Source organism: Pundamilia nyererei, unplaced genomic scaffold, assembly GCF_000239375.1.
Source record: "Pundamilia nyererei isolate P.nyererei 1_Seehausen unplaced genomic scaffold, PunNye1.0 scaffold00005, whole genome shotgun sequence".
In the NCBI taxonomy this organism is placed as follows: domain Eukaryota; kingdom Metazoa; phylum Chordata; class Actinopteri; order Cichliformes; family Cichlidae; genus Pundamilia; species Pundamilia nyererei.
This window is the reverse complement of record NW_005187406.1, coordinates 4,422,522-4,438,595: the sequence shown is the minus strand read 5'-3', so window position 1 is coordinate 4,438,595 and position 16,074 is coordinate 4,422,522. Positions and strand designations below refer to the sequence as shown.

At 40.4% G+C, this 16,074-nt stretch overlaps 1 protein-coding gene across 1 annotated transcript in view; it reads left to right on the top strand.

Moving 5' to 3' along the window:
- Positions 1-16,074, top strand: part of spata20 (spermatogenesis associated 20) — a 55,859-nt gene that overhangs the window by 21,660 nt on the left and 18,125 nt on the right. Inside the window, exons 14-15 of the mRNA XM_005721844.1 lie at positions 5,915-6,114; positions 9,457-9,537. Of these exons, the coding sequence (XP_005721901.1) occupies positions 5,915-6,114; positions 9,457-9,537 (281 nt within the window). The remainder of the gene's footprint in view (positions 1-5,914; positions 6,115-9,456; positions 9,538-16,074) is intronic.

Sequence of the window (16,074 nt, the reverse complement as noted above, 5' to 3'; positions counted from 1 at the left end):
AAATGTTAGTGAAAAGGCAAGAAGGCACAGATTGGTGGATAGACTGATGAATAGCTGGAGGATAAAAGAGGGGAGCAGAGGAGTATTGACCTCCTCCTATCTACCTTCAGCACTGTAAAAGCCTCACTCATTCAAGCTGAACCTCTTCAACTTGAAAGCACTCAAAGACTGATGCTCTGATTCTTCGGCTACTTTGATCACCAGGCCTGTCAAATATGTCTTCTTTCTGTCTCTCAGTCCATCTGCTCCTGACAGGCTGGAACAGGACGACAACCTGCAGTGGGAATCTCAAACCCACCTTCTGCTTCTGCCTGCTCTCATCTTGCTTACATCTTCATTCTTTTCCAATTATTACATGTTCTTCCTTGCTGCCCTCGTACTTACCTTTTAGCCTTGTAGGGTTTGTTTCTTTTCCTTCCTCAGTATGGGCCTTTTCATGTTGATTACAAATATAAGCACAATTGGGCCGCAAATAGTTTTCCTTACAAACAGTACTAGAGTGTTGTTTTGTTTCAGGCTATTCGATAAATAAAAATCTGTTTTCTGCTTGAGGAAATGAAACCCAACCCAGAAACAATCCTACTGATTTCCCAGTGACTGAAGTCTTGTCTTTGACCTGGTCCTGTGCCTCAGCTTTACAATGATTTTGAACCTGGTAAATGACAAAACAGGTGGCATTGCATTAGACTAGCATCAGCATGGTGCAGGAAACCTTTGTGGACAATATTTTCAGCAATATCTAACATAATATAAGTGATTGATGGAGCTGTGATGAGATGTGGGACATTTGGGCCAGGCCCCTAGTGGACAAGCTGTGTAAGGCCAGTATTTATGTGTTTGTTCGTTATTTATATATCTGATCTAATCTAAAATTGGCATATAACTGTAGAGAATAAATTGAATGATTAAAAATGTTAGAAATAGATTGAACAAGGTACACGAATGGCCACTAAAAATGAAAAATGTTGTCTAACCTTGTTTTCCACTAAGAACTTAAACCTTTCCTGCAGTGGAAAGTTTGGAGTTTTGTAGAAATAATTCCTTTAGATGCTGTTTCAGAGATTCAATCCTGAATTGGGTGAATTTTTCCAACTTTTCCAGCTGGATAGTCACGTTCAGGGCACAGTCACTTTGACTGATAGACAGACAGTTATAGTGTCTACTGACCCCCCCCCCCCCCCCAGTGTGTGTGCTGTTGGAGAATTTTTAAATGAATTATGTAACTACTATTATGGGTTGCTGGCCATCCCAGAAGTTTGTGCTTAGTTTTGGTGATTAAAATATTGGTGCCTTCTTAGCTGTTACTTAGAGTGCGGGAAAATATTATTTGGTCACTTGCTGAATTTGTAAGTTTGCTCACTTACTAAGAAATGAACAGTCTCTATTTTTTATGATGGTTTCATTTTAATTAAGTGAGACGGAATATTAACCAAAAGTTCAGAAAAAACACATTACATAAAAGTTATAAATAGATTTGCGTCTCATTAAGTGAAAGTGAAGTACTTGATTCCCTACAGCCCAGCCAGAATTCTGGTTCCCACTGATTGGTTGTGTGCCACGTTACAAACAATCAGTCAATTACAGATACTCCTGATCTCAATGTGTTATGTGTGTAAAGCACACCTGTCCACAGAATTAGTTTCTTCCATTCCAGTCTGTCCGCCATGGTCGGCAAGACCAAATCTTAACTTTCCCATTGAACAGCTAAATAATTCAGAGAAGGCTTGGAGTAAGTGCTGCGGTCAGATGAAACTCACTCACATCAACCTAACCTGCCATGTTTGGAAGAACAGATATGTTCTTTGGGTCACACTCAACATATCTGTTCTTCCAAACAAGGCTAGCCAGTCTCCAGACCTCAGTCCTGTAAACGTCTGTGGAAGGAGCTCAAGCTTCAGGTAGCTAATCTGTTAGCCAAGAAAGCTAAAAGATTTAAAGAGTTTCTGTAAAGAGACTCGCTGCGCCGTTAAATATAAACAAATGTCCAAGAAACCCATCCGCATATATACATATTCTGTACAGTGTCTGAAAATATAATGGTCTATACCAGGGGTCAGCAACCTTTAACACCCAAAGAGCCACTTGGACCCGGTTTCCACGCAAAAGAAAACACTGGGAGACGCAAATACTTTTTGACATCTAAAATGAAGATAACACTGCATATATTATTTTGTTTTGTTTTTTACCTTTATGCTTCAACTAAGGTGTGTTGCTTATGAAATCCATGAAGTGCTACAGAGAAAATTACATTTTATTTATGTAATTAACACATTTTGAACTCTTAAAGAAATATAACAAAAGGAAAGACACCCAGCTGAACTAAAATGATCCAGCAAACAAAAACTGTTGTGAGGCTCCCTTATATCGCCTTTGGGCTTTTGGAGCCTTGACCTGACTTTGAAAAAACAATTGGAAAAAAAGCACTATGCTGCTAAAAAAAAGAAAAATAGATATTTGCAAAATTCTGCCTAAATATGTATTTTACCAGGTTGATGTGTGTGGCAGGGCGTGGTCTGCAGCGCCGCTGCAGGGGAGGTGGACGCACCTGAGCGGCACCCGCAATCACGCCTCGCCGCCTTAACGTCTGTGCTCTCTGCTGTTGCTGGTATGTGTCGGGCTGTGAGCTGAAAAGCTACAGCCGGCTGTATGCGTACAGCAACCGTGTGTGAAAAGTGGTCAATAAAGAGATGCTGAAAAGCGTGTTCATGGAAACATCGTCGGGTCTGCCGTGGTATGTTTACAACGGGACTTCCGCTCCTGAACCTCCGCACACAGCGTCTAAAAATCGGGGCTTTATTAAGTCACTTTCATCTTTACGCAGGACTGTAAGCTGTCATCTGTGAGGCGTGAGCGGTGTTTGTTTTTAACATAGTTCACGGTGGAGAACAGCTGCTGACATAATGTGGATCCGAAGATCCATAATTGGCCTACCTGGGGTTGAAAGTCTCGATAAATGCACGGCGCTTCGGCGAGTACACCGGCTTCCGCGAGTGTGACGCTTATTTTGAGCGATGAAAAAATAATAAAATATAATTTTATTTTATATTTCAATATCACAATAATCTTCCAATTTAGAACTACAAGTTAAAAAAATAACTAATCACAAATAAAACACACTTCAGCTAAATACTTCTAATTTATTTTCGCAGACCACACGGAGCCGCAGTACAAGGACTAAAGAGCCGCATGAGGCTCCAGAGCCGCAGGTTGCCGACCCCTGGTCTATACTTTTTGCTTAGCTCGTAAAAACAAAAAGATTTTTCCTCAAGAACTTCTTTAATGTTGCAAATCTGTAGAAAAAGGAGATATTTTTTTTTGTACCAAAGGACTGGGGATATAAAAATAAATGGTCCTGGCCTGGATGTGCACTCCAGCCTTTCTTCAGTTGCCAATCCACTTCTGTAACTGATGGCTGCTGGCATGTCAGAGAAACTGACACTTTGTCTACGCGCTGACATGTACCTTTGATCTGCCAGGCTGTAGATTCCAATTTGGATGTAGTTGCCTATTTGTTTTTGCTCCCAAGCTGCTCTGTCTGACAGGGACCATCCATTTCAACAGCTTCCTACTCCCACTTGTATTTTTATTCATAACTCTTTTGTCATCTCGACTCAGTTAATTTTTTTTCTCCTTACTAATACAGTCAGTAGGCTCGTCTTTCTCCCTTCCAAATGGATCTCACGTTACATCTTTTCTTTTCCTCCATGACAGGATTCATCATTTTTCAGTTGGAAATGCAGATCTTTTGGTGATTGTTATTTTTATTATGAAATGTGGGACAGATCAGAGATGATGGCAGCCTGAGCTTGTGTGTTTTGGAGCGCTTGTCCCTGCGCGCCGTCACACCTGCATCTGTGTGTGTTTATCGAAGCTGACGCGTGAGAGCTCTCTCATCTGAGAGGATTGACGGAGCCATTATGGTGGCGGCGCTGTGTGGGGTTGAAGCCCATTAGTGACGCTACACCCGCTGCAGTGTGGACGCCGGTCCCAGCAGCGTGGCCTGTCACCGCAAGACGGATTACCCCACTATGCTGCCACTCTACATCCCCTCGCCTCAGCCTCCCTTGTGTGTATTTGTTTTTGAAGACTAAGGTTGCAATTATGCACAATATCCGTCTTTGTTTTGTAGTTGAAAATCAGTTGTTTGTGAAAACACTTTTTGTCTCTCGTGGTCACAGCGCATTCCCATTTAAAAAGACAGAAAAATACAGGATACATCAACTTGAGACTGCTTCAGCTGTTTTTGTAGACTTTAAAAAACTGATAAAAGTCTTAAGTAGTGCTTTACTGCAGTGAGTGTGTGTTTCTGTGCTGACAGCAAGTTTTCTATGTGTGTGTCTGTTTGGAAGCAGTACTGTCACGCCTTCATCTGCCCTCCTTCCATGGGGATCCTTAAGAGATGAGATGTGAAATGTTGAAAGCAAACAGACTCTCAGGTTAAACCTCTGTGTGTGTTTACAGTGTGTGTGTGTGTGTGCTGAAACTTCCTTGCTGTGGAGTCCAGAAACATGCAAATCAAAGTATTTCTGCATTTCAGTCACGCATGGATGATGGTAATTCGTGCTCATTATAAAACATATTGAATATGCAGTGTACAGGACAGCTGTGTGGCTGTGTAGGGCCATTTTGCTGTAAATACTTAGAAGTCAGAACTCTACATTTCCAGGTTTTGCTCAAAATGTGCAGTTTAACTTAAAGAGTAAATTGTGTTGGACGATAAAAAGCACACTCACACACATTCAGAAACACAGAACTCAGGCCTGAGAAGCAATCATGTAGCAAGGGCAGAGGTTATGGGAACATCACCTTCCAGGTTCTCATTAGACACTGATATGAATGATAAGGACCAGTCACTGAACAGAGCCATTCATGGGGTTATCTGTTGTGTCCATCACATCACACAGAAAGGCATTGCATCCACATTTGGATTACAAGCATGGCATCATTCTGGATTTAAAAGTGAAACTTTTAATGTTTGTTCATGTTTAGACAAATCACATTAGTTAAAAATAACGTACAACGCATTGCTATGCCATAGAGTTTATAAAACACTGAGCATAATCTGAGTCTGAAAAATTAAGCATGAAATTTCCTAAACCTGCATTCATTTTTTATTATTTTTTTAAAATGATTTTTTTCATAAAAAATAAAAATAAAATTGAAAAATAAAAAAGAAGCTTTTGTTTTGGCCTGTTGTTGATTGATGTTGGCATTTTAAACAAACAAACAAAAAAAAGGGGACAATTTGCCGAACTTAGTGGGAAATACCTGTGTTTCCACAACTGAATGTTCAAACATTCAGTTTCAGTCGGTCACCGACAGCAAAAAACTTCAGTGCAGTCACCGGGCAAAAATTGAAGCCAACTTTAGTGAAGAATATCTAAAAGACAAAATAATGCTTAAGTTGATTATTGTTTTTTGTGCACCTTCCCAGGACCTTTTTTCAGATAACAATAAATGAGTTGTGTTGTGAGTGAGTCTGTTTTGTATCAAGTCCTAATCCCCGTCTTATGGCTCAGTCACACTAGAGTAAAAATAGGATGGCAACATCTCTGTAACTAGGAATAATCACTGGTCGCCTGGTAATTGCATTGAAGTTTTTTGCTATCGGTGAACAATTTGCAAGTAGTTGCGGTGAGTATTTTTATTGCACGTTGCCTGGTGAAAAGCAGCCTGTCTCCAAACAACTGAAGTCTGTCTTCAGAGGAGTCGTTCAAAGCCAGTGAGTTTGCAAATTCTTTGCACAATTGTGCAATAAATATGCTCATGCTGAAATCTCTGACCACGGTTTTAGTGTGACTATAACTTTATACTCGGTTTCATTTAAATAACTCCTCTGTTTTCTTGATTCAGAGTATATTCAAGGTCTTAGACTGTAACTGTTGAGCATCTTTTGTTTGTCTTTGCGTCTCAGATCAGGATGGAGCTGAGCCCAGTGCTAACTCAGTCTCAGCGTTCAACCTCCTTCGTCTGTCCCACTACACTGGAAGACAGGAGTGGCTCCAGAAGTCCCAGCAGCTACTGACGGCATTCTCTGACCGTCTGACCACAGTTCCCATAGCCTTGCCTGAAATGGTGCGAGCTCTTATGGCCCAGCACTACACACTTAAACAGGTGAGTTTGAAACTAACACACATGATCATGAAGGGGAACAAGTTCAGGCACCAGAAGGATTTATTTTGTCCTGTGAGTTCACCGATTATTAAAGTCTTTTGAGTTTTGCATGTAGGAATCAGGGCTACTGGTGGGTTTTAGTTACTATGACAACCAGATAATACTTTACAATTGGTATTGGTAGGATAGTCAAAGTAGTCTTGATTTAATATTACGCATTTAAAGTGCCACTGTTGATTGGTGTTAGCCAAAGACAGTTGTCCTAAAAGCCAGGTTGGCTTGGAGAGCAGGTGTTTGCCAGGCTGCCAGCCCAAATTGATTTTTGCGTCCACCCACTAAAGGCAAAGGTTTCTGCTTGAATGATGTATTGTGCAAACACAGTTTGTCATGCAATTTGCATTTAGTGGTAAACAAAAACTGAAGAAAATGATGTGACATAGCAGAAACAAAAGCTGAACAAGAAGCTGGTGAAACAGATTTAACTGATTCTCTTGTATACTCAGTAACCATGCAGTAAAGTGAACGTGAATCAGTATGAAACTATTCCACTACATCTCTCCACAGCACTGCAAATAAAGTTTTATTGATTGATGATGTTTGCATATTTGGGTAATAAAGTTCTCTCTTTAGTTGGTCAAACTACAGATGCCATGAAGAAACCAGAGCCTAAAGTCATGTCTGTTTGTTAACTTTTTTTATAATAACAAATATTGCAAAAAGTGAAAGACAGAGATAACGTATACTATTCCTTCCGATTGCAAATCACAGCAAGCAGCCCTACTGTACTGTACTTTACTGTATTGTGTTTCAGCCATTCCTAAACTTCCACGGCACAGTTTGAAATGGGACACACAAAACTTTTAGTCACTCTGATCGTCTCACAAATGAAAAATGAAACGTTTCCTGTGTGTGTTTTGTCATTCGTTTGTTTTAATCTTAGTTTTTCTTTCCAAATTCAGTTTCCTGGTTACTATGAAATGTGAGATGAGTTCAAGATCAGGAAATGGTCTGAAAACCCGAATAATAATAATAATAATAATAATAATAATAATAATAATAAAAAATAAGTTATTTTGAAACCCCTTAAACCCTCAGAAGTTCTTTAGAATCCCAAAACTTTTAATATAAAAATGTGTTGATTTTGAAACCAATCCTAAAGGATTTTATCCTGTAGGGTTAAATAATAAGTGCATCTAATTTTATAAAGTTATCAAACAGGATTAAGTTGTATAAAAGTCTAAAAGGTGTGACTTTTAAAACAATGCTTTTCTGTGCACTTGAAATGTAATTTGTTTGTAAGAATCAAATATATTTTTAATAGGTATTTATTGTAAATTATGCTGCGCGGCCCATCTGGATCAGTTTGTGACCCACATTTACGTAATCACTATTAAACATCTTTTACTGAACAAAAAACAACAAAAGTTACGATTTTTGTTCCCTGAAATCAAAACGATTTTTCATTTAATGAAAAAAGATAGCAGGGAGCTTTTTAGTTCAGTCAAGTCCATTTTGTTTTTATATCACATTTGTGTCTGCTTTTAAAGTAATAAGTAACATTGTGTTCAGAAGTTGTTTTTGTATTGTAAATCAGTTTTTTGATTGATCTCAGCTCCTGGCAACTAATTTCTTAGTCGACTAAATGAGGGGCTGCACAGGAGTGTGCGTGTGGTGTAGGGCTGCAACTATTCCTCAGCATAATCGATGACATCGCCTGCACAGAAATTTATTGTCGACGCATCATACGCTAGTACCACGTAAATATGTTTTTGTAACTGACCGCAAAACAAGGAGGACGGAAGAAAATGGAAATGAGAGATTAAGATAAACATTAAATGTAGATTGTGCAAAGTGGAGCTTTCCTCCCACAACAGCACTACCGCAGTGCGTGATTATTTAAAGCGCCCGCACCCTGGAGCTGTGACGCCAGGTCTGAATGGGTCCGTTTTAGAAAGTTAAAGAAAAAGGCAAATTAGATCACTACACGAATAATCTTTAGTTACAGCCCTGCTGTGGTGGGTGAAACCTTTCTCCCTCTTTTGTCCGATCAGACTATCAAACCAGCTTGACTAGCAGTGACTTAAATAAAGGATCAAGCCTAGATTTACAGATTTATGGGGGTTTCTACAGCGATCTTGGGGCTGCAGCTCCATCTGGTGGCTCATGGATGCATAACCTTTACGACACAATAAATTGCTGGCATCGATTGAAATGTTAACAATTCGATTAAATGAGCAGAATGTCTGGTACCAACCAGCAGCGACAGTTAGTCATCTAGTCAAGTAGTCACGCACATCCTTAAGCTGAGGAAGTGTTCTAAATCAAATGAAGGAGGAAAAATCTTTCACTTTATATATAATGAAACTGGAATGTATGAAAGTTTTGCAGTAATTAAAAAAATAAGAATTTTTTTAAACAATGTTGTATTTCTTTAGCTTCATTGGTAAACCTCAGTCCCAGTAATAATCATGAGTTAGACTGTGAACAAAGTGGCTGTGTGTGTAATTTACTGACTAACGAAAGTGGAGTTAGAGCCAAGTAGCCTTTAATATCCTCACCATTCACAATATTTATGTCCTGTGCTGTTTCTCCTCCCGCTGCTACTTTTTCATTATTAACAGCTTAACTTGGAAGCTCAGCGCCCATCATATAAACCCTGTTTGGATAAACATTTGTTTACAAGAGTCCTCCTTAAGCAAGCAGCTAATTTGTTGATACGTATTTTTCACCCCATTTCATGGCCCGTAGGTCATCTGAGGACAGCACCTCTCTAAGCTCCCTGCACATCTAATCCCTGGACACACAGACTCTTAATCATTTTCCCCTGTTTTTAAACAGGACTTGTGCATTTAAGGGATTATTTCAGCTGTTCAGTTATGTAACTGCTTTGAAATATTAACACCCTCAGTTTAGCCTGAAACCACCAAAACTAGCAGGCACAGCAGGAGTTAGCCCAAAGTTTCTGTAACACTCAAAGAAAATTTTAAGTTTGAAAGCGTGTGAGAGAAGGGAATAACAGGAGCCTAAAACAGGATTAGTTAGGGGTTTGTCTGTCATAGATGACAGGGTGACAGGTCAGGGTAACAGCGCGAGGGTAACAAACTGAGAAGTAAAGCAGGGGAAGGCAATCCCAGAGAAAACACCTGCCTCCCTTGTTAGTGCTACAAATACAGTACTGACCTATATCACTTCCTCTCCATCTCCTTGTCCCACGTGTCACCTTTCCCCCCCATTGCTTTGGTCTTATTATACTTCTTTCCTCTTTCTTCCTTCTCCTTTCATCCACATAATCTTTTTTTCCTCACCCTCCCTCTTCTATTTTTTTTTATTTATCTTTTTTAGATTGTGATCTGTGGCCAGAGGGATGCTCCAGATACCACAAGTCTCCTAGCAGCAGTCAAGTCCCTCTTCCTCCCGTATAAGGTAAGCTTTCAACATCATGTTTGATTGAAAGTGATGCATCGTCTCGACAAACTGAGAAAAATATGTCACCAATCGCTAAAGCAAAGATCAGCTTTCAGCTTTGTAGACGCATGCTGATTTAGTCCAGCGTCGGTGTCTTTAAGGAGGCAGCAGATTTGCACTAACCTTCTAAACGTGCACACACACTGACACACAGAAGCAGAGTGAGCCCAACGTAGAACAGTGCCTGTGGCGTTGGCTGATTTAAGTGTGGTTTTTTAAAGGTCAGCCTGAGCTTCTCTCTTTTCCACTCCTCAGTGTAATAACTTCCCAGCTATCTCTTTGGGGGCATTAGTTGACCTTAAAGCCCGTTGCTGACATTGAAATGCCCAGTAGGTCTAAATCTTAACTCTGCAGTCGGTGAAGGCCTTACTTGTCTTCCTGCTAGCCCTGATGGAGGCTGGTAGTTAAGAACTGGACAGCTGTCAGTCTGAGTCAGTCTTAAATTCACTGTGGCTAGCCAACATTTTTCAGTGCTTTCAGTCAGAAAATGTTTCCCTGTGTTTCACACTAAATATAATAAATGTTAAAAAAACAACAACAGCATAAATTGTATATAATGGCAGGTTACCCGTGGTGAAAATCCAGTGTGGGAGTGCCTTTAACCTGTTAGAGTAAAACCTAAAAGATTGTCAAACAAACACCAGAGGTTTCCAATTTGTGAGCGTTAAAAAAAATGTCTTTTTTAGAAAATGTTGACACAAAAGGAAACAAAGCTAGAAGATGAGCCAGTAACAGAATGTAGATAAAAGAGACCTTTTACTTACTGTAACTTGTTTATCAAAAAAATACATAAAAAATCTCAGGTGAAAATACTAGTTTCTAGTATTCTGTGTCATTCTGTGGGGGGGGTGGGTGTAATGAAATTGAAAATTTCATGTGACTATTTGCCTTTACGTCTGATGTGGTCAGATCTGAGTTGACTTAAAAAGGCCATGCTTTCACACATGCCTGTGATTTGGTGCCAGCCTCTATCTCAGAACATCTTGACAGCAGGGAAGAAAAATTTCTGCGTGGCTTTGACTTTGAGAGGGTGAGGTCGGAGACAGTCACTGTCTGTTATGGATGTTAAGGTCCAGAGTGCATCCACAGGAAAGCTCCTTGGTGTTGTAGCTTTCTGCTGCTTTTGTCACTTTGTGGGTTAAATCAGCGGTCCCCAACCTTTTTTTGCGCCGCGGACCGGTTTATGCCCGACAATATTTTCACGGACCGGCCTTTAAGGTGTCGCGGATAAATACAACAAAATAAAACTAGTACCGGTACCGAAAAAAAGAAGATTTATTCATAACACACGTGAAAAGACCAAGGAAAACCGAGTTAACGATAAAAACGATAAAATAACGCTGAAAACCGATAAAAACCCTGAAAACCATACATTTCACACCTGAGCCTCAACTCTCGTGGCCCGGGACCAAACGACTCACGGACCGGTACCGGTCCGAGGCCCGGGGGTTGGGGGCCGCTGGGTTAAATTGTAAAAAGAATCTTTACAAGCTTGTTGAGTAAGTGAAACTCAACAAAGAAAGGGCTCCAGCACAGATTCACAGCTCTCACTATAACACTGCTCACTTATTTGCCCAGCTTGCAACCAGAATTAGACTACTAAATTAAAGCAGTGATTGTCCACTCCATCTCTCGCCCTGTCTTTTCTCTCACACACACACACACACTCCACACTGCCCTACTGAAATATAGATGAGTTGTGCAGTATCAGGCAGTGGCTGCAGTAACATCAAGCCATTCCAGATCCCCGCAGAGAGACACAGATCAGGACCGAGCTGGATGGAGCCATTATCAGGATGGATGTATTATTAAGGCTGATGTACACTGTGTACTGTCACATGCTCAGCCATGTTATATTCAGGGTAATGACAGTGATTTCTCTGATGGGGTACTGTCTCAGGCAGGAGAAATGGTCACATCAATAATAAAGACAGGTTTATTTTCAAGTTAGGTTCATTTAAATGAGAAAGTTGGTCATGAAAAATTTTGTTTTTATTGCTCATTGATTTTACGCTGCAGCCCCTCAGAATGGTAACCACGTCATGTCAGTGCAGCTGTGATCAGCCCATTCGGTGGTGTCATTTCCTCCTGTGCAATTCCAGCTTCTCTTTCTGTCACCATTTTTTACCCCTTAGCCACGTAAGGCTGATGGGGTATCATGGTCACCCCACCGGGTGGGTGGATAAATGCTGGCAGCAGCAGTGACTATGTAGGCTAAATTGTAGCCTCGTATTGTAATCGCGCATGAGGAGGCCATCTCACAGACGAGCCCTTGTGTAGTGACGTATGAGAAATTTGTCCCTGTTTGTTTGTTTTTCTTGTGTAAAATGACTCAGCTGTCACTCCTGTGCTCTTCAGCACACTTCAAGTTTTTCATTGACAAAAATGCCCGGTGGGGAAAAAGTTAAGGAGATGAGATAATCGAGAAGCTCCGCAAATGCACTGTCAAATTACACTGTGATTCAAAAATCAATCCAACACTCGGAAATGTCCTCCTCTTGTTTTCTTTCATTTCATGATGACTATGATGGATCAGTGTAGCTGCTACATACACACACAAATAAACTTCAGCGTGCACAGAAAACACGCAGACTTTATACAGAGAGGTGAACCAGGAGCCTTCTTGTTGTGAGGCAGTAAGTGATCGGCACTTCACCACTTAGAGTAAAAGAATAAAATGTTCTTTGGACTGAAAACAGTAATATGGTTAAAAAGAATACAGAAAAGAAGTAGAAACATTATAGTCGAGGAAATTTTATGTATTTATTTTTTATCTCGAAGACATGGAATAGAAAAAAAGAGGCTTCACTGGTATCTTGTTAGATACTGAATGTAAAGATGGAACAGTTTACAGTATAACTGTGCATTTGTGCTTTTAGAAGCAAAGAAACAAAGACTCCTGGAGTCTGTTTGAGTGACACGTCAGATACAGATTTTGTTCTAATGAGCCTTCAGAGTGAGATGAAGGGGGAGGCTGAGAGGGAGTAAATGAGGCAGAGGACAGAGTGTGTGTGCACATAGTATCTGTGTGTGTCCAGATATAGTGGCAAGAGCCAACTTTAGTGGCAGTAGAAGCTGTCTCAGCCAGGATGAGATTTGATGGTCCTGCACAACAATAAACATGCACATAAACCTATTTTTGGAGATGAGACATCACACTTTGAGAGGAATGGCATCACTGCCTACAGCAGATGTAAAATACACTCACGGACTTTCTGATACAGTTTGTTCACAAGCAACACTTGGAGCACATAAACACATTCTGGGAGATACACAGTTTCACATGCAAATATAAGATAAATAAGTGAGGACAAAAGTTCACATGTACGTGATGTGATTACAAACTAGAGGAAGGGAAAAGGAAGAAATTAAGAAAAAATAAAACTGTGCTCAAGCAGTTTGCCTGTTAATTGATTATCAAGAAATTTAATCAGCAATTTAATCAGCAGCATAAACAGAGAAGCCCACACCTCTCCCTCTCCCCAGCCACCTCCTCCAGCTTGTCCGGGGTAATACCAAGGCGTTCCCAGGCCAACCGAGAGAGAGATATAATCTCTCCAGCTTGTCCTGGGTCTGCCCTGGGGCTTCCTCCTGGCTGGGACATGCCTGGAACACCTCACCCAGGAGGCGCCCAGGAGGCCGCCTTATGAGATGACTGAACCACCTCAACTGGCTCCTTCCAATGTGGAGGAGCAGCGGCTCTACTCTGAGTCCCTCCTGGATGGCTGAACTTCTCACCCTATCTCTAAGGAAGAGGCCAGCCACCCTTCGGAGGAAGCTCATTTCCGCCGCTTGTATCCGCGATCTTGTTCATTTGGTCACTACCCACAGGTTGTGACCATAGTTGAGGGTAGGGGTGTAGAACTACTGGTAAATTGAGGGCTTCGCTTTATACTCAGCTCTCTCTTCAACATGATGGACCATCAATCTCCCGCTCCCTTCTCCCGTCACTCGTGAACAAGACCCCGAGATACTTAAACTCCTCCACTTGGGGCAGGAACTCGTCCCTGACCCGGAGTGGGCACTCCACCCATTTTCCGGCTGAGGACCATGCCCCCAGATTTGGAGGTGCTGATTCTCATTCCCACCACTTCACTCTCGGCTGCAAACTGTTCCAGTTTAATGGTTCAGTGTTTAGAATAATGCTTATTTTATAGTGAACCTTTGTGAAGCCCTTCACTGCTGTTAGAAACCAGCTTTTTTTAGCGCCTTTCCACTTACTTTTAACATAGCTTTCCTTCTGATTGGTTACATTTTTTAAACAGAGGGATTGAGCAGCAGATGGGTGTGGATTTAGTGCTGATGTACTAAATAACTCTGAACGTAAAGCCTTAGTTTTGGCTTTACAGGGGTTACTTTATCATATGCTTAAATATAGCTTGAAACTTTAGCCATGTCTAATTTGAGCATCCACCAGTTTAACAATCCAATCCAATTTTATTTTTTTTAAAAAGTTGACAAAAGTAGTGTTGTGTCGAAATGGCTCTTAGTAATAAAATCATGTATAACTTTCCAAAAGTTAATAATAAATAAGAAGTGCTTGACCTTAGAAGCCTTAGTTGGTAAAAACCTAATTGAACAAATGAATTAAGAATTGTTTGTTCAGTCTTTAAGTTACAGCCCATTTTCACACCAAGCTTATTTATAATGGAAACTAAAAACGCTACGTCCAGATCAACAGAATCAATTCATTTCTGGTAGCAAGAACAAGGAAAAGTAGAAAACATGATCTAAAACAGATAATGTACAAGATGACACGTAAAACCACTAAATGAACTGGAAGGGAATGGGTATAATGCAAGTAAGGGGTAAAGTGCATGAGGAGTGGGAATAGATTGAGGGTTGGTAAATGAGATAAAGGGAAGAAGTCGAAGGAAGAGTAAGAGGACTGTGCTCCACGTTACATTAGGTAGCTATGAGCAGAGAACATGTCTAATTTAAATCCAATTACTCCTTGCCTGTTTTCCTGGTTTTAGACCGCCACAAACTAATTGTGGTGAATGAGGTGCTCAGAACTCAACTCATGCTAATCTAGAGCATGCACGCACACACACACGCACATTTTTATTTCTTCACACTTCATTTAAAATACTTACTATTTTAATTCACCGCAAGAGTCTGCACTTCTCAATTCACTCCAGCACTCAGAGCTGCTTCTTCACTTTTTGCTTGTTGGAATCAATTATAGGCCTCCGTTAAACCGAAACATCGCTCTTGATTGTAATTGCTGCAATAAATTGTGGTTAATTTTTCTATTACACAGAAACATAGCTTGATTAGAGTCGGGTTAGGGTTTGTTGATTGTGTAGGTACAGGAATTGTAGTATGGGATTTGCAATACAAATAGAGATGCAGTCTTTTTTAGCAATTGGGCCTAAGGATAGGGATAGACACTACAGTGTTACAGTGGTGTTTTGTGACATGAATCTTAGTCTTACATTGGTAGGACTAGAAACAGTTTTTCTAGTGTGCCTCCTCTACTTAGGACATGAGGTCTTTCTTCAGGAAAATATGTTAACAGTGTGAAAAACACAGGTATAAATGATAAATTGATGGTGGCTAAATTTTCTTCGTCAAAGCCACGTTGGCACTGAAAACACCAACGTGTGGAATTTCTTTGCTCTAAAAGTGTGCAGTCAGAATGTGTTCTCAAAATAAGGCTAATATTCTAACAATACTTGCAAGGACATTTCTAAATTGTATCATCTTCATGTTAGTGACCTCTGTGAGCCACTGATTCGAAAGCATTACATCCATATTTGCACTCCAATAATGTTCAACCTGTACTGAGTAATTCGCCTGCTTTCTCTTTTACCATGTCTGCATTTGGGCACATTTGTGAGTCAGAATGGTTTAGCGTCTTTTTGTGGTTTATAACAAAGCGATGACATTATCAAAATGATAACATGTTTTACCCAAGAGGCAACATGTGTGCAAGTGCCAAAAACTGCCACTTGAGCACCTTCAGGATTAAAAAAAACATGTTTCAACCTGGTACCAAAAGGTTGTTTTTGTTGATAGTTTCTCCCTTCATAACAACTCTATGACTACTGAGTTATTTATTTATTTGTTTAATTCATTTTTTAAACAAATCCACCTGGGTGCTGGAGTTAGACACATAGCTGTGTTTACTGGCAGATGTCCTAACAGAGGCAGCTGAAACTAGGTCTTTGCTAGGGTCCATTCACTGCTTTGAGTCATTAAACTAAATTTCTTCACTGTGTTTGTGGCTGATTAAACAGGAGTTAACGTTTATTAGGGCTGATGCAGAGATGAGAATTGTCAAAACAAAGTCCAAAAACACCCACGAGATCGTACAGTTCAAACATACTTGGGGAATTTAACAGACCCAGGGACAAAGGAGAAAAGAGGACTATTTATACACTTGGGGCAAACTAGACATAGGTGTAGAGTAGATGATCAAGGCAATGAGACAGGATGGGGGTTCAAGGTCAAAAAGCCATTATCAACCTGATGAATGTCTCTCTTTAAAAT